At 33.6% G+C, this 27238-nt stretch overlaps 1 protein-coding gene across 5 annotated transcripts in view; it reads left to right on the top strand.

Annotated features, from left to right (window-relative positions):
* The first annotated feature begins 1645 nt into the window (after positions 1–1645).
* Positions 1646–27238, top strand: part of LOC128243211 (breast cancer anti-estrogen resistance protein 1-like) — a 45393-nt gene continuing 19800 nt past the window's right edge. The window contains exons 1-2 of one of the 5 annotated variants that reach the window (XM_052960815.1): positions 1646–1672; positions 23627–23926. In XM_052960815.1, the coding sequence (XP_052816775.1) occupies positions 1661–1672; positions 23627–23926 (312 nt within the window). In that variant the 5' untranslated portion in view covers positions 1646–1660. Of the gene's footprint in view, positions 1673–4603; positions 5171–18897; positions 19733–23626; positions 23927–27238 lie in introns of those variants that run through there. The other 4 variants (XM_052960813.1, XM_052960814.1, XM_052960816.1 and 1 more) reach the window with 4 other exon arrangements.

The raw sequence follows: 27238 nt of genomic DNA on the forward strand, positions 1-27238 counted from the left end.
CTTAAAAATTGTAAGCTGGACAAAAAATATATTTTATAAAAAAACAACAGCAAAAAAGTTAGACTAGGACCCGGGTTTTTGGCTTCGAGGTCATGGACTTGGACTTGGTGCTTTTGACCTGAGGTCTTGGACTTGGGGGTCTTGGACACTGAGTCATGCATATCAGGTCTTGGACTCTGAGTCGTGGCTTTGGAGTCTTGGCCCTTAAGGTCTTGGACTCGGGTCTCGAATTCGTGGTTTTGGACTAGGGGTCTTGGACTTGGACTCAGTGTCGTGGATCCGGGGTTTTTGGACTTGGGGATATGGACTTAGGGCGTTCCTATGATCATTTTGATTGTTGTTGTACAGAATCAAAAATAATTAATAATGTATATATGAAATATAATACAATGCTGTATTAGACTATTTGTTTTAATACAGACAATCTGAAAACTGAGTTTATTGTACATACGGAAGCTTTATTTAACAACTACTATATTTGGTTTTGAATGACCCTGTGAATTTATAATGAAAGATAAGAAAACTCAATTATGATTTACGCTGGCCATGAACTAGAAAAATTGGCGCTGTATTTGAATAATGGTACCCATAAAAATGTAAATCAACATTGATACCAAAAATATTTATCCATGTAACTGTTAAAGGGCAGATAGAGGTGTGTCAGTGTGCTCTAATCAAACTAATGTGATCTGCCAGCCCACTAGTAAACCACCTTGTAATGATTTTTTTCAAATAAGAAACATTAACTAATACAAAAATTTAATCTGTATTAGATATCGCAGGCCTTGCATGTAATGTGATCATTCACAGTTGATTATTTGTAAGAGATATTTTACACCTTTCAAGTGGTAGATCCACTTCATTGGTTAGTTGGTATTTTATAAAGTTATGTGGTCAAATGCGGGAGATTTGTGTATTAAGTTAAGGTTTTTTATATCGTTTCATGTTATCTTCAATTCTTGTCTATTCCAGGGGGTGATCGGTGCATTGCCAGCCCGTGGTCTAGACGGTGGTCGCCCATGGACCCCCCACCTCTGTTGTGATTTGAAATGAAAACTGCTGGTATCACTGACCTCAAATTAAACAATACTTAATTACTTAAAAACTAAATTAGTAGACTTAATCATTGATAAGACCTGGTAAATTGTTTTTATTAGCAATCACAAGACCTAATTGTTTACTTTGGTTCATGTTGTATTTGATTTCTTAGCTTGTCAAGAATCAACTTATTTTCAAAACTTTCGAGTTGACTTTGTGGGTTGTAGTGCAAAGTCTTTGATATTTTCATTAGTGAAACAAGTACTGATTTTTATCGAGCAAATATATCTTTAAACTATCTACTTTTGCCCAATCAGCTCCAAATTTAAATACAAACTAAAAGGTGTATTTAAGTCCCAGGGGCCGTATATATAAAACTTCTTAAGTCACTTACCTAATTTTAGTGTCTCTTCAATCATATGAAATAAAACTTAACAATTACCAAAATACATTATTTTCATTGACCTTATTGAAAAAAACAACATACTTTAATGTTAAAAACATATATACAACTTTGCAGATGAAGTGGACCCTAGTGTGTACTGCCTGTAATTCTTCACGAATGGGCGATTCTGAGATTTCTGGTGCCGTCAACTTATAATCTGCTTTGGAGTATAAAGTGATGCTGTGTAAGGTATTAACTAATTACTGTTTCCAAGTTTGGTATACAAACAGTGTATTAATCATTGGTGCTAACAAAAAAGCCACAATGGTTGTTTGATCTGGATCAGATAAGATGGATTAGAGATTTACTGTAAACTTAACTGCACAAAAGGCCATGCAAGGACTTACATTAATTGTTGTTACACATATCGGGATAATCTATAAATGCTCTAATCTCACCTTATGTTTTCTTTAGCTTTTATTCTTTAACGTGAAGAAATAAAATTCTGATTAATCAGTAAATGATTCTGATTAAATGCTTTACAAAAGTTTCAAATATTGCTTTTAGGACCCCCCTCATTTTGCACTTAAAGACAGGAATGCTTTCCATCTAATGGACATAGGTGGCAGAATCAGTTGGAGATAGTGAGGAAAAAAGATATAATTATATACATGTAGGTCCCCAAGACTGATGAACTACTTCTAAAAAAATAACATGATTAACATGGTATAAAAAGTTAGGTTTTCATGAAAACCGTTATTTTTAAACATGGTTTTGGGGAATGTTGTTGTCCTCCATAATCTTTACAGCAAATGCAGTTTGTGATCATTTATTTTGTCTTGTAACTTTTTTCAGGTTTATGTGGCAAGGGTTGAAAACAGTCTTGGAGAGGTTCTTATTATGTTTAAATAATAATATTTGTTGTTATGTTCATCACCTCTGACTGATTCTGCCAGTTATTTTTCCCTTTTCTGACTAAATCTTAGAAATGTAGTATTTTTCTACAAATAAAAAGGGACCCTATTTTCCACAATCCCAAATAGTTAACTTTTATCTACAAAATTGGATCCACATTTCATATTCCTCAGAAAAAATCAAGAATAATTTCCAAACTCTTAGCAAGTTAACAAGTTCAAATATGATTGAATACAGTTGTTTTCTCGCAAAAAATCTTCAAACCCAGGATCTTAATTGGGGCTTTGCTCTGTTTCTTTGTTTGAAATATACTAAATTTATTCATAATTTTAGGCATTTTGACACTATTTTACAACTCTCAAGGGCTCTGGCTCCATTAAAAAATGGTTGAAAAAAAACTGTAATATAGGAGAATATAATTTCTTGTGTCAAAACTTGCCATTGTACCTTAGTAGAAAAATAAAGCAAAATAAATAAATGGACAGACCTTTTGAAACTTTATAAATAAAAAAACTATGTCCTTTTTAATAAAAAGCTCTGCTTTATATACCAACTTAACTCATTTCAACTGAGTTGAGTTGAGCTTCATATTTATTATTTTGATCACACCGTATATGTGTCAGTGAATTCCATTTGACTTCACCTAAAAAAGTAAATTATACTGCACCTTCCGTTACTAATTGTTGCCTGTGGGCTTTACTAATTTGAATAATGACGGTGATGTAGTTGATTCTGCCTGTCAGCGTTTACTGTACGTCAGTATCATAAACGTATTGACGTGATCGGAAAATCATAACTCATCTAATTACCCTGTTTACAAATATGGTGACATATATTACCTGATTTGTTGTGGTTAACTGTGTGAAATTGAGACACCGTATGTGTATTTATGTAACACTTGAAAACCAACCAAAAAATGATAAAATTAATTCTGAAGTGTATCAATTTTAGGAAGGACTGACTTTCTTGATTTTCTAAATTTTGCACTGCTCTAGATCCATTTAGTTTTGTAATTGAATACAAATAACCCCCATTACTTTACAAAATATCAAATGAAAATCTACAACAGAAAAATAGCTATGGCTCAGCTTCGTGTTAGCTGTTAGACTTTTCACTAGCATTTCATGCTAGTATTATTGAATACTCCTCAGTTTTTACCCAATCCCTGCCTTACAAATAATATTAAACAACTCTGCATGTCTGCATACCAAATAATGTCAAAATTTTAGCTTCTGCATACCACATACCAATCTTTTGAGTACTGAATACCACTCTCTTGAATACCAAGTACCTCTTTTTGAGTACTGAGTACTACTCTCTTAAGTACAGAGTACCACTCTCTTGAGTACCTTGTACCACTTTCTTGAGAACCGTCAGAGTTCCACTCTCTTTGAATATGGATACCACTCTCTTGAGTACCGAGTACCACACTCTTGAGTACAGAGTACCTCTCTCTTGAATATTTAGTACCACACTCTTGAGTACAGAGTACCACACTCTTGAGTACAGAGTACCTTTCTCTTGAGTACTGAATAACTCTTGAGTATTGAGTATCACACTCTTAAGTACAGAGTACCTCTCTCTTGAGTACTGAATAACTCTCTTGAGTATTGAGTACCACACTCTTGAGTACAGTGTACCACTGTCTTGAATACCGAATACCACAATCTTGAGTACAGTAAAGCTGCTTAACCCCGAACACGAAAAGGGGGAGTTTCAGCCTCCAATATGGACAAGAACTTAGAATCTTCCTTTAAAAAAGTGATGTATAGAGATTACTGCAGAACGTGACTGTTCTATTTAAAAACAATTGGTGTCAGCAAAATAAGTATTAGCAGTATTCTTTTTCTTCCAGGTTTCTAATTGGAACATGACAGAGAAACTTGATCCTAACTATGGAGATCAAAAAATGTACATTTATATATATATACTTAGTATCACGTTTTTTATGGAGATAACAATGCCTTTAACATTCCATATTTGGAAAGTCATGTTTTAACTGCCTTATAAGAGGCCACGATCATACTTTTATATCAAGTGACCATTCCCCCATTGCTACATAAAGAAAATCAAGTGACAACTTTTGGGCTAAAGAAAGGTCTCATTGATATAACAGATCCTTGAAAATTGACAAGAGATAAGTTGCAGTGGATTTGAATTGCAATCGGAGGTTCACTGAGGTTTAAACTTGTCAGTTATCATAATTGTAGGCTGTCTGAATTTGATTTGATTTCGTATTTGGTGGTGGTGGTGTATATGCTGTAATCTATAAATATTCGTGCTTGGTATTTATTATATCTTAATAGGTAGGTGGGATTAGAACAACTGGATGGTTTAATGTTTACTCATGTATTTTATGACTTGCTCTGAATGAGTGTACATCCACTAGAATTTTGTAAACAAAATCGTTCAGTTTTTAATCTGAGTTTAATCACTAAGGTCAGGGTTTTGATAAATGTGGTTAAATTAGTCATACATATGGACATTCAGTGTTTTTGACGTAGCATATAACAGTTACTTATTTGCAGTGAAAATTTGATTGCACATTTAGGCAAGCAATTGTGTGGTTTGCAGATTTTGAAGATAGTAGATGTTGACACCAATTAACATTGGAGACCTAATTGATGTTTAATTGATACCACACTTTGATAGGAGGCTATATATACATGATGTGTGTGTGACCTAAGTGCCTAAATACATGTTGTAAATGAGTGACCTTAGATTTATAGACTTGGACATTGGATGTTAAAAAGATAGATCCATGATTATGGACTTTACTTTGCTGGAATATTTGGACCAGTGATTGACAGAAAAATGATGGTTGTGGAGCAGGTGAGCTTTTTTCAGTCTCATGAATTTGATAATGTGGATATAAATTGGCAGGAAAGAAAAAGTTTATACTATAATACAGGCTTTATAAGTTTTTTCAGTCTAAACAATGTACATGATGTATATTATTATATTTGTCGTAATTTTGGCCACAATAAATAATTTGTTTGGTGTTGCCCAACCAACTCTATTAAAGATACCAACAACCCATTAGTGGTGTTAGCCTTTTTTTTTGTACATTTTTTCGTTTTTTTTTCCTTTACGGAATAAACAAGTTTTTCCTAATAGAATAAAAAAAATACCTGCCAACCTACACATAAATTTGTGGGAATTGAAACAACAAACCAACTTTTGATTTATTCTGGCTTTCGTTAGTTATTGAAACCAAAATAAAACATTATGTGTACATCTCATATTATATAGTGCAGGATGTAATGTTTGCTATATGAAATTTAGGAAAAAGAAATTGAACTTTAAACATATATATCTGCAATGAACTGAATTTGATACTTGTAAGTGTGCTTTATCATCTGGGGCACACTGACTGGTTTGTTGTCCTAAGAGATGCCTTCTTTACACTGCAGAGCAATAAATACTCAGATGATTCAAGTCCTAGCAAATCTGTTGAGACTACTTAATTGCTATTAGGGTTTATTGTTAGGGGTTACATTGTCAGAGCCATCATTACTTGTCTGAAATGGTCTCTTTTGTCTTTACAACATTTTTGATGCCTGTATTAATAATATGCATAACCAATTTGTTAAGGAAATTACTCCCCTAGTTTCGATTTCCTTGTAATAATGGAAAGACCCAATCAAGTGGGTATCTTGTTTTATGGGACATTCAGGTCAAGATGGAGTCAAAATGGATCTGCCCTGTTAGGAAATTGAGATGTAATGTAACACTTCTGGAGTATTTGATTTACAGAAATGTTTCCTTCAACTGGTGATATAATTACCACAGAGCATGGAGGAGTTTAATCCCCCCCACCCCCTTGTGTTGAGTATGTGATATTCAGGGGAATTTTAAAGAGCAGTCATGCTTCATGAGGGGGGAGCGTGGTATGCAAAAAAATAGCATTATTTGATATGCAAACTCCCAAAATAGTTTAGAATTATTTGTAACAAAATATTTTGGTAGAAAATGAAGGGTGTTTGATATGCAAGGGGAGGAGGGTGAGGAGTTACACCCTCAGCTCTAAAAAATAGGAATGGTCACTGCATGTCCTGTAGTACATTGGTGATGTTTTCTTTCTAGCAAGAGATATGTTTAAAACAAAAACAAACCATTAGAGTGTTTGAAATGTTCATACAGTGTTTCAGTAACTGTTTTGTGAATAAGGGCCAGGGCCGTTAGAATTGTGAAAATGGTGATAAAATTGCGAAAAATAAAATCCAGTTTTTAAGTAAAAATTATTGAGAAATTATTAGAAATGGGGCTTATCATATTGCTGAATTTGACTTCTATGCTTAAAGACAACTATACACCCACAAATTCACAACAATCCATCAGCAAAATGATGAAATAAAAACAATTTTGAAATTGAAAGTTTGTTAACACTTTTGTGAAGGAAGTAGTCATTTTGGAATTTTGTATGGCGTTCAATATCAGATGGAGGAAAACCAATCTTATGAAGTACTTCTGTAATCCAATCTTTATACAGTTTAGCTTCTACATAGTTGTTAACTAATCATACTTATTCAAAGTACCTATCCCATTTTAAACTTGGTGTAAATTACTGTTTATTTCAGATAAGATCTCACTAAACATTTACAAAATAATGCCAGGAAGCCCGCCTCATTATTATAGCCAAATCATGATTATGTTTTACATATTTCTATAAAGAGATAAGTATCTTGGGGTCATTGTTTGGAAGTTGCTACTTATGTTGATATTATGAGTAAAACAATGTTGATGGATATCTGTCCGGATATTCATGTACATGTGGGTATCTATTCATGTACATGTGGGTATCGATAAAATAACAGCAGGGCCACTATTTGATAACGTCACTATAAATAATGGCCATGAATTTGATATAATCCACATTTCAATGGATGCAGTGTTTTGCCCACATTATGGAGGTTTTTGTTTGGGTTTAAAATGGCATATGATCAAATGATAGGTGTTTTTGTGTTATTCAAGATTGGTCTTTTGTTTGGTAAAGTCCTCTTGTTTAGCTTATAATACAAACAAAGTTATATAGAATGATATATAGAAGGCATATTACAATTGGGTTTTCCGATCCTCCAAAGCAGACGTCAAAGTGGCAATGGTAACAAATTTGGCTATCATGACATTGACACTACTGGTGTTGTTGCTACTGCTGTTATTGTTTGTTGTTGCTCTAGTATTTGTTTTATCAATTTTTCATTTATGTACCATTTTCTATGATACCAATTAATTAAAGGGCCTTTTCTTCATGGGAACTGCATGCTGCCCCATTTTACATGGAGTCACATCACCTGGATAGTTTAGAGCCAAAATTCAAACCAATGAAATCTTGATTCAAATTATCAGGAAGTATTTTTGCAAATTCTGGCTTAAAATAACATCCACAAAAAGGTCTATGCAGGGTAGGATCCAGCAATTGGTGTAAGAGGGGGCGTAACTAAAGGGCAAAACCCTTTGACACCCCTACCAAAAGTATATGGCATAAACTATTTGCATGGGGATTATGTAGTTGGAAATGGTGCATTTTTAGCATATTTTATAACTTTTTTCTCTCCAATATAGAAATTAAAAAGTAAACTTGGAAGATTTAAGAAGGGGCGTGGGCCGAGTGCGCCCCCCCCCCCCCCCCTTAATTTGATAGTGCTATCTACTAAAATTGTTGTTTTTTTATGTTTTTACATGGACCAGTCATAAAATTGCTTACTCTTAGCATATTATGATATCTAAAAACCTTCTATATCTTACAAGAACACCAGATTGCTTCGTTGTGTTAAAAAAATGCTGGTGTATCTCGATCCAGCTACATGTATGGTGGTGATTTAATTAAAATCATAGACAAAAGACGAAACAACTTAATTACTTCTAAGATTTTGAACATTTTGGATCATCTTCTCCTGATGAAGATTTTCAAGTGCACTTAAAAAGTTTTATTTCATTTTTATGTTTGAGTTTTAGCACTGTTTTATGGATAGCAGGTACCCCGATGCAATTTAGAAATTTACTGCTTGAGTTCAGAAGTAGTCAGCTGTGCTACAGATCAGTCTCTTAACTAGAGATTCTGTTTTGTTTTGAGGAAGAGTTTTTTGATAAATTAGAAAAACCAGAGCTCCTGATCAAGGTTCTCATTCGAATCTGAAAAGTGCTAGCCTCAAAGACACATTCTGAAAAAAGTGTAACACATTTTACTTTATTTACTCTGATTACTTTCAAAAAAGGCCTCAAAAGAAAAAAGTTGTAGTCACAAAGCAAAAAATTGGGTCCCAAAGCAATATTTGGAGTCCCAAAGCAAAATTCCAGAGACTGCCATAATTAATGAAGCATGATGATAATGCTTTTTAATGAAACTGTTTTAGTAGATATAAAAAAACATCTATCTAATGACAAACTTTAAGAAAGTAACGGGGCATTAAAATTGTCCTACAAAAATACCATTTATATGTCGACATACACTTAATAACCGTTTTAGTGTCAGACATCAGAGTCATTAATCAGAATAAGTAAGCACTAATAGGAGAAATGGTTATAAAACTAACTGGTTTATAATTATTTGGTATTATATTTGTCTGGTTAAAGGTCTTTCAATGAATCTCAACTGTATGACATTAGCCTAAACTGAAATTACCCTGTTGTTTTTTACAGTCAGGCCAGTTTAAATGGCGGTTACTAAACTTTAAACCTAATAATTTGGGACAAACTTAGTATTTAGAGCATTATTCTGCAAACTATAAAAGCTAGTAAGCAAGACTGTCCTACTGCCGCTGAGCCTAACAACAGATAATGCATTGTTACTAGATGTTACTATCGTTGATTTGGGCCATAAAAGACTGTAATTATACTATTTAAATTGCAACTGTCATTTGGGGAACCAGGTTGTGATATTCATTTAAATGTCTCGGTCATGACTATGACATTTGCTAAAATTTGAGTTTGTGAACTTTGTCATTTAGGTGTTATTTTCTGATTTCTGTCTTCACAGTGGCTCTTTTATTGGCTTATTTAAAACTTGTTGACATGACATTTGGTCAAGGGCTCATTTCAGTCTGTCCTCCTCAGACTTTACAAGGCATTTGCCTCGCGTTCCTTTCACTTCAGACTTTACAAGGGTGAAAACATGACCAAAAGAAATTTGACTCCTATTCACTGGACCAGCCCACAAGAATTGTTACCTGTTGGGAAACCTATTGTTCCCTTAACTTTCTCCTTAGCGCCCTTTTATTATTCCACTTTTTAAGAGCACCCACACCGTATTGAGAAAATAATTGAAAATCATCCCTTTAATTGATATCCAAGTGTCCATCTTTGTTGTCGTTATTTCAACTTTGACCTTGTGCCGATAATTTTGCTGCATAAAGTGACAGTAGAAAAGTCCACCTCAGAAAGGGTCGCTACCCCCTGGTTTGGATGTGAAGTTTTTATGTCATTTTTGGATTATTTACTACCTGATCTGCCTATCAAAATGTCCTACTGAGATATATTAATACAGTAGGTCTTAATATGGTACGGAAAGTCGTTTAAGGACCCTCAATCTGCAACCTGAATAAATAGATAAAAACATCCATCACACAGTGTAACACATTAGTTCAAAAGCAACTGTATATTATAATGATGATTGCTTGGTACACTAAATAATCTCTTAGCCATTGGTTATTATTGTTCCTTTAATTCATTTAATTTAAAAAAGCAGTGCACTTTCAGTTTTATATGTCACTTTTAAATTGTTTAATAAAATAAACATATCCTTTGAGTTATACCAATATTCCATAAAAATGTACCAGATTTCTGTATACTTAAGAATTAAAACAAAATTTGAGAGTCATGAGCGTACCAAATATAACCAAACTTTTAGTACCACCATTGTGTGAACTAAATGCAATCCTTAAAACCCCTTGAATATTGGGTATAAAAAAGGGTTTTCAGTCTAATATTAACAATATCTGCCTCTCACACCCAAAAGGTTGGGTTTTTTATCAACATCAGTGGTACTTTCTCATGGCCTCTCAAGATGGACGTCAGTACTGGTCAATACCCGCAGGACTCCACGAGTGATCAGCTTTCGTCACAATAAAGCTAAAAGAAATTAGTACAAAATATATTAACAATATTATATGACGCCTAAGGGTAAAAGGCAGAACTGTACAACAAATCTTGTTTGTACATAGACAGATAGTCCTTTATTGAGATAGCATATAGCCATTTAATATTTTGTTTGCATATGCTTAATAATCTGTGATGTCTTATGACATACATCTCCATTTGATGATGTCAAGACTGTGTCATTCGAAGTTTATGAAATTTTTCATCTCGTGTGATGTATATATACAGTGTATTTATGGCTTAAGACACTTTATCATAGTTTGCCGCGATTGTTATGGTTGTCAATATTTGCTTTAGAATATCACAGAATCCGGAGGTGCTTTAACTATTTGAAACATAAACTTGTAGGGACATGACCTAGCAGGAATCTTCAATTGTATTTCGGGACACTTAAATTGTTTTTCTGGGTTTTAAGATTGAAGGTTATCTTGGAGTGTTATCACTGGTGTTTGTAAACTGATTCAAAGCAGCTTCATATCTTGAATTCTTGCTAATCATCACTGTAAACAATGCACTATACGTCATGATTTATGATGTGAAAATTTAACTTCTTAAGCTGTTGAGATGAATGTTCTTGCATACATACATTAAAGACATACCCATTGAATTCTGCATTCATTTCTGTACAGTGCACTTTTTAAAGCCTAAAATTTACTTTTTATAATACTAAATTTAGTATTTTTGTATGGTTTACCAACACCTGGAGTGGTACATAACTGACATTATGACATGAATTTTTCTTAGTTTATAATGAGACAAACCTATTGTTTATAAAACCTAGCACTGTCCCTTCTAAGAATGATTCTTAAGCATTCCATAATCTTGGATGGGGTGAATCCATCTTAATTTTGATCCATACTTCGGTATCCTGGATTGGGATGAATATTCCCTAGAATAAAAAAAAATAATATAAATAAAACTACATTTGTACAATACAACTTCTTACAACATTAACACTCCATACAGTACATGCTTATCAGTTAAAAAAGGAATGTTTTTTTATAAAAATTTTTTTAAAGGTACAATGCGCCAAAAATGCCTGCGCCGGAGCGATTAATGGCAATCTTCACAGTCCTAGTTCAGGGCAAAATGCCATTGTTTTGTGAGCAAAACCCTTTATGACATTTATGAGTTATTGATGCACTTTCTAGATGCATTAAAGATCCCCTTGGCTAATGTTAAAGTCCCCTTGGGCTGTCTACGAATATATGGCATGTATAAGATATTACACACTTTCTAGATGCTTTAAAAATCCCCTGTGCTAATGTCAGAATCCCCTGAGGGGGTCCCCAGAAATATGGCATGAATAAGAAATAGGCACACTTCCTAGATCCTTTAAAAATCACCTGGGCTAGTGTCAAAATTGCCTTGGGCAGTCTCCAGAAATATGGCATGTATTGACACACTTTCTAGATGCTTTAAAAACTCCCCCAGCTAATGTCAAAATCCCCTTAGGCAGTCTCCAGAAATATGATATGTATAAGATATTGACATTCTTACTAAATGTTTTAAAATTCCCCGGGGCTAATGTCAAAATTGCCTATTTTTCTGAACTCAATCCCTTAGGAAGGTCTCTAGATATATGATGGCATGTTCGCTCAAGTTCAGGGCCACCCATTTGGTTGACACATTATACATGATGGTCTGTAAAAATGTTAAATTTACCCATTTTGTATTACAAGAATTAACCTATTGTTGATGAATCCTTACACTGTCCCCTTTCAGGAATATAATACTCAAGTTCAATGCCGTCAAACTTAGTCTGTCACCTTCACAAGACTGCTTTTGTTCAACGGTCCCCTTTCTAAACAATTGCCCGACAGTTTCTTGGCTTTTATACAAGGCTTATATTATAGGACGGAATTACAGTCTGCAACCTTAAGTAAATATTTTTATTTCTTTGATATTATGCCCACCAAGTTATTTTATAAACATAAGGGATGTTTAACTTTAGTCCGTTTGTATTGTAGTGTTTATTGAAGTTTGATATAACATTGCCAGACCCAGTGTCAGACATAGGGACAAGAGAATTAACATTCTGTTGACAATCTATGTATTCATTGTAATTTAGAAGGCATTTATACAGTAATTTGATAAGTGGAAATGGCTGTAAAATAGATGTAATTTATTGTATTTACCTGTCACTTTTATCACCGAAATGATATGTTGGAAATTAGAGAGAAATTGACTGGCTCAGGTAAAGTCTAGGCCATGATTATTATTAAAATGTTTTATTTTTCTGCCAGTGCCACTGATATCTATTGATAAATTTCATGAATGAAAAAAGAAAGGAAAACATCCTTAAAGAAGCTATGAAAACCAATTGGTTGATATTCTCTCAGTTTTTGCATTTTTTATACAATTTTAATTTGAATCAGTTGCTATTTCAAATAGTAGACAATGGCCACTGGACATTTCAATAAGTTGGTTTTTGCACTAGCAGACATTTCCTACAGTTAAAATAGCAGACATGTTTATCATTTGATACTTCTACAAACAGACAATTCCCTTCATTTGATAATTCCACTAGCAGACAATTCCCTTTATTTGAAATTTAGAAGACAATTCCCATCATTTTATATTTCCACTAGCAAACAAAACCATTCATTTAATAATTCCACAAGCAGACATTCCCTTTATTTGATCGATATTTCCACTAGCCAACATTTCCTGTAGGTGGTATTTCTTCAGCTGACCAATCCATTGGTTGATATTTCCACTAGATGACAAATCCATTGGTTGGTATTCCCACTAGCTGACAATTCCATTGGTTGGTATTCCTACAGCAGACAATTCCATTGGTATTCCTACAGCAGACAATTTCATTGGTTGGTATTTTCTTTAGCTGACAATTCCATTGGTTGGTATTTCCAATAGCAAACAAATCCATTGGTTGGTATTTCCACTAGCTGACAATTCCATTGATTGGTATTTCCACTAGCTGACAATTCCATTGGTTGGTATTTCCGCTAGCTGACAATTCCATTGGTTGGTATTTCCGCTATCTGAGCATTCCATTGGTTGCTATTTCCACTAGCTGACAATTCCATTGGTTGGTATTTCCGCTATCTGAGCATTCCATTGGTTGCTATTTCCACTAGCTGACAATTCCATTCGTTGGTATTTCCGCTATCTGACCATTCCATTGGTTGCTATTTCCACTAGCTGACAATTCTATCAGTTGGTATTTCCACCAGAAGTAATTTCCATGCATTTCCCTAAGAAGTTAAATTTCTATGTGACATATTTATGACCATAGTTTCGGTACAGATTGAGTGGTAATTTTTTTTTTGCACACACATAGTTACAAGAGTTTTAGGGCTATTTAATTAGAGTACAGAAGGTTTTAGTTGCTACTGCAATTAAAACAGAAATGTTGTCTTTTGTTCAACAAAATGTTTATTTTAAGAATGATGAATGTAGCAGTTATATGTGCTGTTTTTGTCCATAAAAGTACATTTATGACTGAATATAATGAATTTCTGTGGTTTTGTTCAATGTTAAGTGGGACGTATATGCATATTGTGGGGGGAAATGAAATGCATACTGCGCTTATGCAGTGCGGAATGTAGTTTCATAAGGAGTCTGGATTCATATTCGATAAGCCTATCTTATTAAATGGTTAACATCTTTATGATATGCCTTATATGGTTTTCATGGATGTCACTGTACATTATACTTATGTTTCCGACAGTTTCATATCTACACAAAATTTTACAGATTCCTTATTGAATTCCTTTGTAATATGTAAATGATATGTATTACTCATATTGGGTTGTGGCTTTTTCAGTTTTGTAGTTATCTCTAGATGGCTTTGTATATGTGCTTTCAAATACATATCTTTATCTCCATGTACACAGATTTAATCTTAAAAGTATGAGATAAAAAATGCATTTATAGTTTTTACAATGACATGCAGATAGAAAAGGTGCAGTTTTACAGCTTATAATAAATAAATAATAATAAATTATCCTTTTTACAGTATTTATAGATTCAAAACATTTAAATTATGAAAAAATTAGAATTTAACACAGAAATTATGAATAATGTATGTTATTAATCTGCTCTTTCAGGGAATGTCTGAGCTAAAAATACCTCCTATTTAATTATAATCATACAGCCAGTTGGCTTATCATACACCAGGTATAGCTCTCTGATGTTGAAAATATCAAAGGATAGACTGTATATAATATGCATTTACTATTTATAGGCTATAAAAAATAAACAAAGCAGTTTAAGTAATGTTGCAGATTTTAGTCAAAGGGAAACATCCCGGTGGATTGGGTAACTCTTTGTTTATATAAACATTGTATATGCATTGTTATAGTTTTTACTGTTGAAGGGACTCGCTCATGTTTTTGGATCAAGTTTTTTTCACAGAAATGCATCTAAGAACACTTATATTATAATTATTTTACTTTTTGATACCGAAATTGCAATAAAAGATACAATTGTACAAGAATAAATTATACCCTGGTTTAAGTGGGGAGCAAAACCATGCCAGTACAGTCAGGAAAAAATAAAAACTTGACAACAAAACCGCTCGCCCACAAGGACTTTTGCATAAGCTGACTGATAATTAACTTTTAAGACTTATGATCGATATTGTGGACTCCAAAGACATTTTTGACCATATATCAACATTTGTTGAAGTATCTTAGCTTTAACACTCATAATGATTTGCGACACTTTATTTTGTCCTGAAAAAGTGCATTTAACAAAACACGAGCAAGTCCTTTTAAAACCACTTGTGAGGTCCATTGTGTTGCCTTGCTTAGATCCAAATGAAATTTATATATGGATACATATTTAAAATCAAAGTATTGATTACATTTGTCACTTGACTAATATATGTAATCTGGATAAAATAACTAACAGGGCCTCAAATGTGTGAGTCATTGAATGGGGAAAAGCAGCTTATCCATACGGGATATTTCCCTTAAGTAGAAGCAATTTCTATTTCAGACATTATCTGAGTTTTTAGTTTAACTGATTAATATTATTAACTGTCTTGTAATGTTGAAGTTTGGTCCATGGTGATTATTAAATTGTAGCAAGTTTTTTTTATCAGAATGACGTGTTTTACACTATCTTATTGTTTAAAAAGTAGCACCTAATTATAAGTGAATATCAAATTGCTGGAAATGGACCATAGATTGAAATTTATTCCACACTCTTTGACATATTGTGACAGGCCAATGATTTGGGTGTAGGCTATAAGGAACGCTTGATTAGTGTTAATTAATGAGAGTTCTTTTTGCTGATAAACATGGTACATGATTATCATTGTTTTAAGCATGGGATCAATTTCATATTTAACCATTTAATTATCTTGCCTTATTAAAGAAAAGAATTTTGTCTATGTAGTGAATATCTAAAGAAGAAATTGTGGGGAACAAGTACATTGCATAGGCGTTTATCTTCTTTTTAGTCTCTCTTATCTCACTTAGAAAACAACTTACATTTTAAGCTAATGAAATTGCACATAGGCTATCATTAAGTACTAAACTTAAGAATTAAGATTAAATCATTATGAATTCCACCTTTCGTGGGTATCGACCATTCAATATGTTTATAAGAAATAGGCATCGTAAAATTTTCAAATCATTTTCTGTTTATGATAACTGAGCAAAACATGCATCATATATGTTATTATGCATACTTCAAAAAAGATCAAACTGCAAAAAATATCAAAATAAGTGGTTTGCTTCAAGAGGTTTAACTCTTATGTTTTGAGTTCAATGAATTATTTCCGTTTTTTCAAAGTGCATGCTTAGTGCTTAAGATTGTTGGGCACACTATTTTTCCGGTTTTCTCTGTAATCAAGTTAAACCAGCGCCGACTTAGAAAATAATAACAGCGGAAGGGTTTTAGCTAGTCAGTTTAAGAAGGGGTCTGCCCTTTTTTTGATCCTCCCTTCTGCCCTTATAGTCCTTCAATGCGCAATACAGTTATTAGTCTGGTTAAAACCCTAGAGTTGGTGGTATTACTTTAAAAGGGGGGAGAAAAAAAAGCATAAATAAATCCCAAGGATGTGAATATTTATCAACAATAAATATAATCCTCGTTCGCGCAGCATTGTAAGTTCCATTCCAAGAGCCAAGAATTGCAGCAGATTACTAAAATAAATCTTTTCATGCAAAAAAAACTCTGACTATTAGACAAAGAATTAGGCAGATTTGGAATTTTTGCAATGCAATAAACTGAAACCAGAGTCTGATTTTTGACAGACATGCAAAATGTTGTCTTCTGCTTGCACAAAGTTGAAGAATTAGAAAACATCATTATACTTCTGGTTGTACAGTTTTGAGTATATTAAACTGCTTATTTAGCTGAATTTGGAAGACAGCTTTAAGCAGATATGAATCAGTCTTGTGTCAGTTTTCTGGGTAGAATCCAGTACCAATGTTTATATCTTGAGACACCAAGAGAAGTTCCTCAGTTTCTCAAGTGTGGCTTGAACCCAAGACCCTATTTAAGGCAGCACTTGTATCCTGCATTCTTGTGCTGAAGCTAAACACAAGTTAAATGTTTTTGTCATTCTTGCCTGATGATGGTGCTTAGAATTATGTTGTTGTAATGACATTGATTTCAACTGATGGAAATGGTAGTGATTGTTATGCACATATTTGTATATTGTTGAGGGAGTCCGGGCAGAATATTTGTCTTTTTCCTTCAGCTTCTCTTTATATCCGAACGTCATATCCAGAAAAATCTTGAGCAACTGTCATCAATGTTATACATTAATTAATCATATTTATTTCTTACAGTTTGATACCAAATTGATTCTTTAAGATCACACTTAACATCAGGATCTGGTCTTATGAGATATGTGAAAATAACAGTAAAATTAGTAAAGAATTTAAAACATCCAAGATTTTCTTTGAAGTTGTTAATGTTCTGCACAGAACTTGCGCATGTCAGCATTTTCATTTGCTACTTTAAATCTGAGACATGTCTGTAAAAATTAAATCTAGATTCCTGCAAAATTCCTATGTAATCAAAGCCTGCCAGCTTTTCACAGAATTTCATATTTTTTGCCAGAATAGTTTCTTGTTTGTGTTGCACTTAGTTTATACCAATTTATTTTGGCTTTATTGTGAATACGCTGTGAGTAGGTATTGAAGGGCGAAACAAGAACTGGTGACCTTTTTGAGGGGCAAAAGATAATGGTCTCATGGTGGGGATCAAACCCATAATCCCCCGGGTGAAGGCAGACATCTATACCACTAAAGTACTCTTACCTCTTTTCTTGTGTTGTCCTGATCGCGGGAGAGTGAAACTCCCTCTCACCATGGCGTACCAAACACTCCTTCATTTTAGAATCTGTGTGCAGCGTACCAATTAATGCCAAACTTTTCTGCATACCAGGTACCACCCTCGTAAGTTTAGAGTACTCCCTTGAATATATTGTACCTAGAGGGAGGTTTATAGAGGGAGGTTTATTACAGTCTGTGAATTTTTGTCACAAAATCATCAGAACCCAGGCACTGTTCAATAACATTTTATTTTCTGTAATTTGGTCTCAACTCAACCTGAAAATGTTACTGTTTAAACACTTAATAAGACTGTTGATGTTTTCAGCAAAGGGAAACGCAGACTACTGTCTGTTTCTGTTTTACTCTGGGTATCTCTCAACATGCAATACATTGTGACATTTATAGAAATTCTAGTAATTGTGGCTGAAATAATCAGCAATGTTTTCTTGTGTGTTTTTGATAGAATCGTGCACATGTACCTTGATAATGCCAAGATAACATCCAAAACCTGCGTCTGCGGATGATTTTCCTTGTTTCAAATTGTGTCTGGCGCTGTTTACCCTCCTTTGGGAAGATCTGGTTTTGTTGTGTTTGCAACATGTACGTTTTTTTGCATTTTTTTATTAAGCATTATTTACTTTACACTATTTCATTGTTCAAGGTTGGGTAGAAAAAAACACATATCTTGTATTTGTGAATTGGATATTTAGCTTTAGAATATGATGAAGTGGACATTTTGGTACACTATACAGGCTGGTATAGGATTATGAAGCTTATATTTGGCCATGATTAACTCTGATGGGGGGAGAGGTGATTCCTTCCAATTACAGTGAGTGTTGCCTAACAAAGAGAAAAATTGCATTTGTATTTATTATAATGAAAATAGGTTAAATTAGTAGTTTAGTCACTTCCGACTGATAATCCTGTGTAACTATCAAGACAAAAATCAGACAATGAAGATCATGTTTTATAATCAGCATGGTTTTCAATTCTTTTGTGTCATTATTTGAATGATTAATGAGTCCTGTTTTTAGTTAACATTCTTTTATGTAATTGATTGTGAACTACACTGTTCAAAACATTCCAATAATCAAAGTGCACAGCCATCATGTTTGTGCCCAGCTCAGTATACCTGTCTACTTCACAGCAGTCAACCAATCAGAAGGCATCTTACAAACATAAACATTGACAGTGCTCCTGATCTGTGTCACTAGCTGCATTTCAAGCAGGTGAGAGACACAGATTGGAGTAGAAAACTATTGGAGAAGTTTTAAAACCAACTGGATAGTAAAGAAGGGGTTACTTTAATTGTTTGAGGTCAGGGAGAGTTGACCATTTAGTGGACATTGTTGTTATGTGCATGGTTCGCACAAGTGAAGTTTAATTGGATTGCTTCACATGTTTTGTTGAACTTTCTAAAGTTTAAACATTACCTATGTTGTGACGGCAATGTTACCTATAGTATATGTTTTAAAAATAGCTGCGTAATTCTGCTATGTCGCTGTTTGTTGATATAATTGAAAATTGTGGAGCTGCCAGAATCTAGTCATATTTTTATTGCACTCTCTGCATTACATCTAGAAGATTGATATTGATAGGCTATGTACACAAAAAGGAAGAAATGTGATAATAATTACCTAACAGATTAAACATAAACCTCTTTACAGCTATTAATAGTTTTGCTTGAGGGTTAAAACAGTCAGCTTGTGGTTTTTTGGTATTCAGTGTTGAAGATTGTTGAAAGGAACAGACAGACGTTCATCGATCAGATAATTCATTTAACAGTACACTGTAATTGGATTCATAAAGTGATGTAAATTGTGAAGTGTTTAAAATTGAGAATAATTTTGAAAAGACGTTTTTAGGATTGTGTATTTTACAAAGACGTTGACACAGTCAGTGTGATTGTTTGGATTTATAATGTTAAATTGTTGTTCTTTTGGATTTATGAAGATTAATCCGGTGTGACAAAGATAATGGTTACATACAAGACTGACAATGACATCTTGGATATAAACAAATAAGTTGGATAATGATGGTAAGTTTGATTTGCTGAAATAGTAAATTATTGATATATTTTTTTTAATTTTTATTTTAAAGGTTGTTTTATTATTGATAAGTATTTTAGGATGTGGCAAAACTGGTTTGTTACAGATTATAATGAAGAAAATAATGACACTTGAACTAAAATTAGCAGATCAATTTTCGTTAAAAAAAGGGTAAATTAAAACAAAGTTTTAACTAAAAATTTCCCCCAATTCTACACCATGTCGACAGTGTGTCTGACCGGTGTTACATATTGACATTTTAGATAAAAGTGTCTCTTTCTGTATCATTTTTGTCAGCTCTTCAATCATTTATCCCATTACTGGTTATTTTCACTATTATGAAATAGTGGGACAGTGTTTTTAGATTGTATCTTTACCCAATATGGCAGAAATATAAATGTTTGTGCATGGTTTATAGATTTTGCAGATTTGGTCAATGTCTGTGTTATCATTTACCCAATCATAAAATATTGTCTTCTGAATAGAGATATTTGAAAATTACATGACCCTTAATTAGACTAGGTTACATAAATATTTGTGATTTTATTGATGATAATCAGTATGTTTAAACTCAGTATCAAAATTGAAAATCCCTAAAGAACGAAGTTCATGTTTTTGATATATACTCTAAAGATATTTTTCTTATAATTTGAACAGCAGGGCCAGTAACTCCCTTCAATAATTGTTGAGGTATGTCCCTGGTTTAAATGGATAAGAAATATGAGCATTGGCATCAGCTGGCTGTGCTCTTGTTACATAAATATGATAAAGGTAAAATAATAAAAAGGCTTGTATATATTTCATCTAGGTTACCCAATGGTCTCATTATTATGCTTACCTATAATCTGATGGTAATCTATTTGCATGAAGGGATAAGTGTGACATCACTTAATTCATTGTGGACGTACATTGAATTATACGACACCTAAATTGTCAACATTCCGATGGTAATGAATTGTTGTGTTTTGACGCATATCTTGTTGTTACGATTTTGATAGATTTTTTACTGGCTTTATGACATGTACATATGTGTTAGGCGTGTAGGTCGTTTGTGTGCAATAAGATGTCCTGTTTTCGACACACTTCTTGTCCACAGATGACATTGACTAATGAGAAAAACCGTCATGCCATATCATAGCTTGTTGTGTAGTTATTTAATTGGATAAAACAATTAATACCTTTTTAAGCCAATGTCATACATAAAGTGTCATAATTTTAATTAATTGCATTTGATATCCTGCTTTTATTATGCTTTCAAATAAAAAGGGATTGTCAGTTTTCTTGTAATTCCAACAAACTAATATTTCAAAATTTATAATCACCTTTCGTAAAATTAGCTCATCTCCTAATTGCGGTTACACATGTTGCAACGGATATATGTATTATGCTTGCTAAATAATAAACCTCAAAACTAAATAAAAAAGGATTTTAAACATTGTAAAAAAAAAAGGAAAAAAAGGTCATAAATGTATATCAGGCGTTATAAAATGCATTGCACAAAATGGACTCCATTCATTTAGTTTAACTTTCAGATATACTATAACAAGAATGAGTTCCCTTGAATTTGTATTCTTTTCTACATGTAAAGATGATTGATTGGACACATGCAGTAGTGTATCATCATTGTTCCACCTCATTTCCACGCATTTAGCTGCCGATTTGCTGATTAGCTGTGGATGATTGCCGATTGGTTGAGGCTAGTTGGAAATATGTTGTGGCTAGTTGAAGTTTTGATGGACAGTAAAGGTCTTTGAGCATTTGTTTAACAGATTTTTACTTTGCTAGCAGTTATGAATATGGTGCCTCTCCTTTCATTTATTGGGAGCGGTTTTACAATTGGTCTGACACTATTTTTAGCAGTCTGTTTTTCGAAGAAATAAAGTTGAGTTATTGTCATGGCAATGGTGTCATTTTCGATGGTGGCATAGAGTGTCAATGTGTAAACCATTATACTCGGAAACCATTCAAGATTTTATGAAAACATGGTACATGTCAGAGACAATACGCACATGTATAGAAAGACCCATGACTCTCTCGACGCACATGTATAGAAAGAGCCATGACTCTCACTTAAGGAATTGTTGAGAAATGACCGTTGTTCTACTGAAAACAACAATTGGCAAGCATTGGCGTTTAGCTTAACTGTAAATCTAGCCCAAACAATAACTCTGCCTAACCCAGCCCAAACCTTAAGAAGAATGTAATAGATATAAGGGGTAAAAGTCACTAGAAATTTAGATTGGGGACAAATTGTAAACTGAGTCTAGCCTTTTATATTGTCTGGGTGGCATGCAGGACAAATAGCAGATTCATCTGCCACTCATTTGTGTTCACGCAATTGTTAAGGATGTGGTAAAAGTAATATTTCACAAAATAAAGGTTATAAAAGTCATGTGCATTTTAGAAATGTCATTTAAATGCCAGCCTCTATGCTTTCAAATGTAGAATTTGGTGGTAAGCATCAACATACAAAAGCACACCCATAGGAAATGAGCATTTGGAGTTTTCTCAGGATTTTGATCAGTCATTGACCTTGCAAGAAGTATTGACATTTACGTTTAATTGAGGGTATCAACGTTTGCAATGCTGTGAAATTATGTGTGGTATGTGCACCTCCCACTCTATCCTTTTTATATAATAATCAAATTATGATTAAATTTGGGCTAGATTCAAATTGTATAATAGAAACATTTGGACTACATTCAAAAAGATCAAAAATTAATCTAAAGATCGATGAGCCCAATTATGCTTTGATAGGCATTCGCCGACAAGAAGATGTGAAGCTATTCAGGATATGATCTATTACTTTAAGGGTATGAAATATTGAATCACTGGACAGATGTCGACTATTGATATGAGCATATAACAACTATGATCGAAATAACATCAATGTTTACAATACTATTTACCATTATTTTGATATCATCGGTTATGGAGAATGTCTTAGTCCTGGTATTATATATGCACTTTTTTAAAACACACTTTGTAGTTGTAAGGAATGTTTGAAATGATTTTTTTTGGCCAATGAATTGTTAGTTAAATGTTTACTTTCTGGGCTATCTTTAAAGATTCTTTGATACCACATTCCTCTCATAGGTGGACTAGATGAATCTCCTGAAATAAGGAAAAAATAGGCCTTGGACTTTAGTGAAAAGCCGAGCAAACTGTAATGACTTCTTTTGAATTGCTGAAAAATACTTGTAGATACGCGTGTAAATTGACTCATTATTTTTATATTCATATTCAAAATAATGCGCAGGAAATGATTCAAAATTGCTACAGGAAATATTAAGTTGGAGTGCATGTCTGGTTCATGATTGGTCGAAAAATAGTTCTGTAATAACAATCTCTAATGATGGTGTTATTTTCATATCATTGAGTGTTTAAAGTATCATCGTTGTGATAAATACATGATACAAATTTTAGCTGAAATGAGTTTTTAAAACATGAGGCCAATTTGATATATGTAAATAGTTCATCACGGGCAAACTCGACCATTTCTGTAATTACTCATTTATCCTTGGTCATTCAACCTTCTTGTGTTTCATACTTTTGAAGATAAGTAGGCCAGAAAAGCTGTGTAAATATCAGAAAATGTACTTCATAATGACATGAATTAACCTATTACTGGTATAGTTATCTGATAAATCTGACAATGAAAAAAGTTATTACTGACTCTCAATACAATCAGATGGCGAGCCATTTTAACTATTTGGTGTTCACACTCATTTGTTTGCTGATGAATTGACAGTATAATTGAGAATTTTTCAGTTTTGTATCATTTTTTATGTTTAATTTTTTGAAGATCAATTGTTTTGATAGGCAGAAAAGTTCTGTTCTTTGAAGTATCCATTATTCATGTGACTTTTCTTATATCATTTTAGCAGAGACTGTTGGCAAAGGCGTTGTACGACAATGTCGCAGAGTCACAGGACGAGCTCGACTTCAAACGCGGGGATGTCATTACTGTACTCGAGCAGGAAACTGGTGGCCTTGAGGGCTGGTGGCTGTGTTCTCTGCGAGGAAAGCAGGGAATCGCTCCTGGGAACCGGCTGAAAATGCTCACAGGATCAGTGGCCAATCACGTGCGGTCACACACCGCTGACTTCCAGACTTTGCCTCAGCCGACAGAAAGAACTCACCAGGAATGGAACCGGCGGAGTTGGGATGGCTCGACTAATAAGGTTTGTGACCAAAGCTCTTGGTGAAGTGAGATATGTTGAAAAACGTTATGATTGTCTCAGAAATGTGAAAAACTTAAGCCTGTCTCATCCTACTTCTGTCATTCAATTTAGATTATTTTGTAATTGTTTGCCATAACCTTTCCTCAAAGAATGGGGTAATAGCATTACGTCAAGATTTTATACATCTCTAGGACATTGACATAAGCCGATTTATAAGAGTTTTGTTGGGTATCAAACGAAGCAAGAGGAAAATAGGGAGAAAATGGGTGTTATGATTTACTTTTATATTTTTTGTAGGCTTTTAAGTAGTAAAATGTTTATCTTAATGTGGTCTCCAAATTGCTTGTAATTTGTTTCCAATGACGAAGTATTGTGTATATAATAAAAGTGTATTGATTTAAGATTTGTCGAGATGTCGTCAATATTGGTGAATTGTGTCTGTCATATTCATTGTCATCTCCATTGTTATTATTCACCATACATTGTATTTGATACAAATCACATTATTGTTTGTCATCGCCTTATCATTTCTCCCCTTTGTTGTAAAACTCATCTTGTAGCCATTCTGGGGTCATCAGCCTTTTGGCAAAACGAGAAAAAAATGTTCTCTATTTAAATGATCTTTTTTACCCCAAAGCAATTTTTTGTTTAGGAATTTGAATATTAAAATGAGCAGAAAAAATCAGTGAAAAGCAGACAATGTTTTTCACCCAACATACTATTTCCGTGATGTTTTTGCCTCCTTAAAAGTATGTTTATCCCTGAATTATTAGTTTCGAAATGTGCATGATTTAGCTATACTGAAAATTGGACAAAGTTCCACTCAGTTCTCTATATCATTGTGATGAGTTCTTATTTAAATTCATCCCCTTCAGCAGTCTTGTTGCGGATATTAGTTTTCAAAATTATCATGAAACAATATAGAAAAACAAACATTTTTTTTCCTCAGTTAACTATTTCACAGATTTTTCAACCCCCAAAGCAGTTTTTTTTCAAAAGGGGATTTGAAATTTCAAAATTAGCATGTTTAAACAACCTTTTAGGTATAGAATATCACAGTTTAATGATCCCATTACCCTAAATTCGGCAATGATACATTTAAAAAAAGATATGAAATGTTTAAGTGACAGTATTTCCCTCTCGAAGCAATGACTATTCAAAACGTAGAGTCAGTTTATGTAATCTTAGCTCATTATTTTGTTATCTTACATCTGGGGTGGTTTTTAGCTCATCTGCTTTTCGTCTGCATTTGATATTTATTGAGTTATTCCCCTTGTTTGATTGGTTAAAAATAGCAACAGATGGGCGCTAGTTTCTTCTGTGTCACTCTAGGTTGGTAATGATCGAACACAAACAGCCTAAGTACAGATTATTAACCAATATTTGAAGAAAAACATTCGACAAAAAGTGGCGAAAAGGCATTAAAAGTAATAAAAACCCACCATAGTATTACATTTGAACTTCCAGTTTCGTTTGTTCTGTCACGATAACATATCGACTTCTCGCTGTACTTAACTGATGAAATCGGCACCATCGTTTGTCTTATATTTCTGTAAATGAGGAAAGTTTGCTATAACTTTTTGGGGCTCATCATGCAATATATTTGGAACGAAGGTGGTTCGATAACAATCTAGTGTGGGTTTCAAGCCAAGTTTCCAGGTGTCAAATCATGTAAAGTAATATCTTGTTTGATCGAGAGGTCATGTCAGGTGTTTTGGGCAATTTTGGGTTGTTTGGTGAGCAGGCAATTTAAAACTAAATTTTTGGTGATTCGGGTTATCTTTTAGCGCATCATTGATGTGCTTGATTTTTGAAGTGGTTTGGGTAACATTTGAATTTTATGGACTCTGGTGCAAATTTAATGATTATTCACTGAAGAACAGCGCTCTTCTTACAAGTACTGACTTGATTTTAGTATGAGATTTTTTCATTGCATTTATGAAGTCAATATGTAAAGTTTATTTACGTAAAAATTGGCTTATAATTTTAAGCATTTATTTTCAACTTTTTTAAAAATAAAGTGACGTAATAGTTGATGACTGAAAACAAATCTTTTTAAAAATTTAGAAATCTTGTGGGACTCAATAAACTGTACCTTAATGTCATGTAATTTTAATAATGTTTCCTTTTATTTTGATACTGATTACATAAAGGGGAATTGTTTACCTCTGAAAACTGATAACCTTAATAAATTTCACTTTTATTGCCATCTTGTTTGGAAGTCAATAAAACAAGTGTTTTTTTATACCTTTTGTATTTCAATACAGCACTGTATGGAAATGTAATGGAGAGTATTGTTTACTGCATGTACATAATGTTCATGCATACGATGTATTACACATGAACTGAGATTCAGTGAGCCAATTAATTAATTTGAAGTTTGCATATTGACATATAAGAATCGTGAAAATCTTTCGTTTATTCATGGGTATCAAAGTGTACAAATTCTTTGAAATTCTGTACTTGCTAATTTATAAGATTATCTTTTTATTAGCTAAATGGCTACAATAGCTCTAGACATTAAAACACCATATGATGAGACTAATTATGAGGTAGATGATGGAAAGGATTCAGCTAATCCGGGTACAAACTTCGGCCTCCAGGGTTGTTTGGGTTTATCAGTTCTCAAATGACTGCTACATTATGTGTTCTAAATTAAGGTTCAGTCCTACCTCCACTCTGGTGACCGCTACTGTTTATCCTGTGTCCAGCCGAGATCTAATTGCCGAGATAATTACGGGGCTAATTGCCGGCAACCTGTGTCTGCACTCACCACCTGTTTCCTACCTGGGCAGTTGATTGTTAATTAGCTGCTCGCATGCCCTGTCATCTAGTTTCTGCCTTCCTGTCCATTTCCTACTTGCGGGGCAGATATACAAGAGCTTGCTTTGTTGTTTTTACGTCTGTATTAACTTTGATTCAATTGCCCTGGTTCATCATTTTAAACTTGTCTATATAAGGTTTTGATGAGACTGAATCCCCCTCCCCCCTTTTGGTACACAGTATAAAGAGTCTTTACAGAGTACTCCGGTCTCAAGAAGGTCAGTGATATACATGCAATAGGCAGAAACTCAGAGTTTGGCTTCATTGAGTATGCAGGATAGGTATGCAGTAGGCAGAAACTCAGAGTTTGGCTTCATTCAGTATGCAGGATAGGTATGCAGTAGGCAGAAACTCAGAGTTTGGCTTCATTCAGTATGCAGAATAGGTATGCAGTAGACAGAAACTCAGAGTTTAGCTTCATTCAGTATGCAGGATAGGTATGCAGTAGGCAGAAACTCAGAGTTTGGCTTCATACAGTATGCAGGATAG

Source organism: Mya arenaria, chromosome 8 (assembly GCF_026914265.1).
Source record: "Mya arenaria isolate MELC-2E11 chromosome 8, ASM2691426v1".
NCBI classification, from domain to species: domain Eukaryota; kingdom Metazoa; phylum Mollusca; class Bivalvia; order Myida; family Myidae; genus Mya; species Mya arenaria.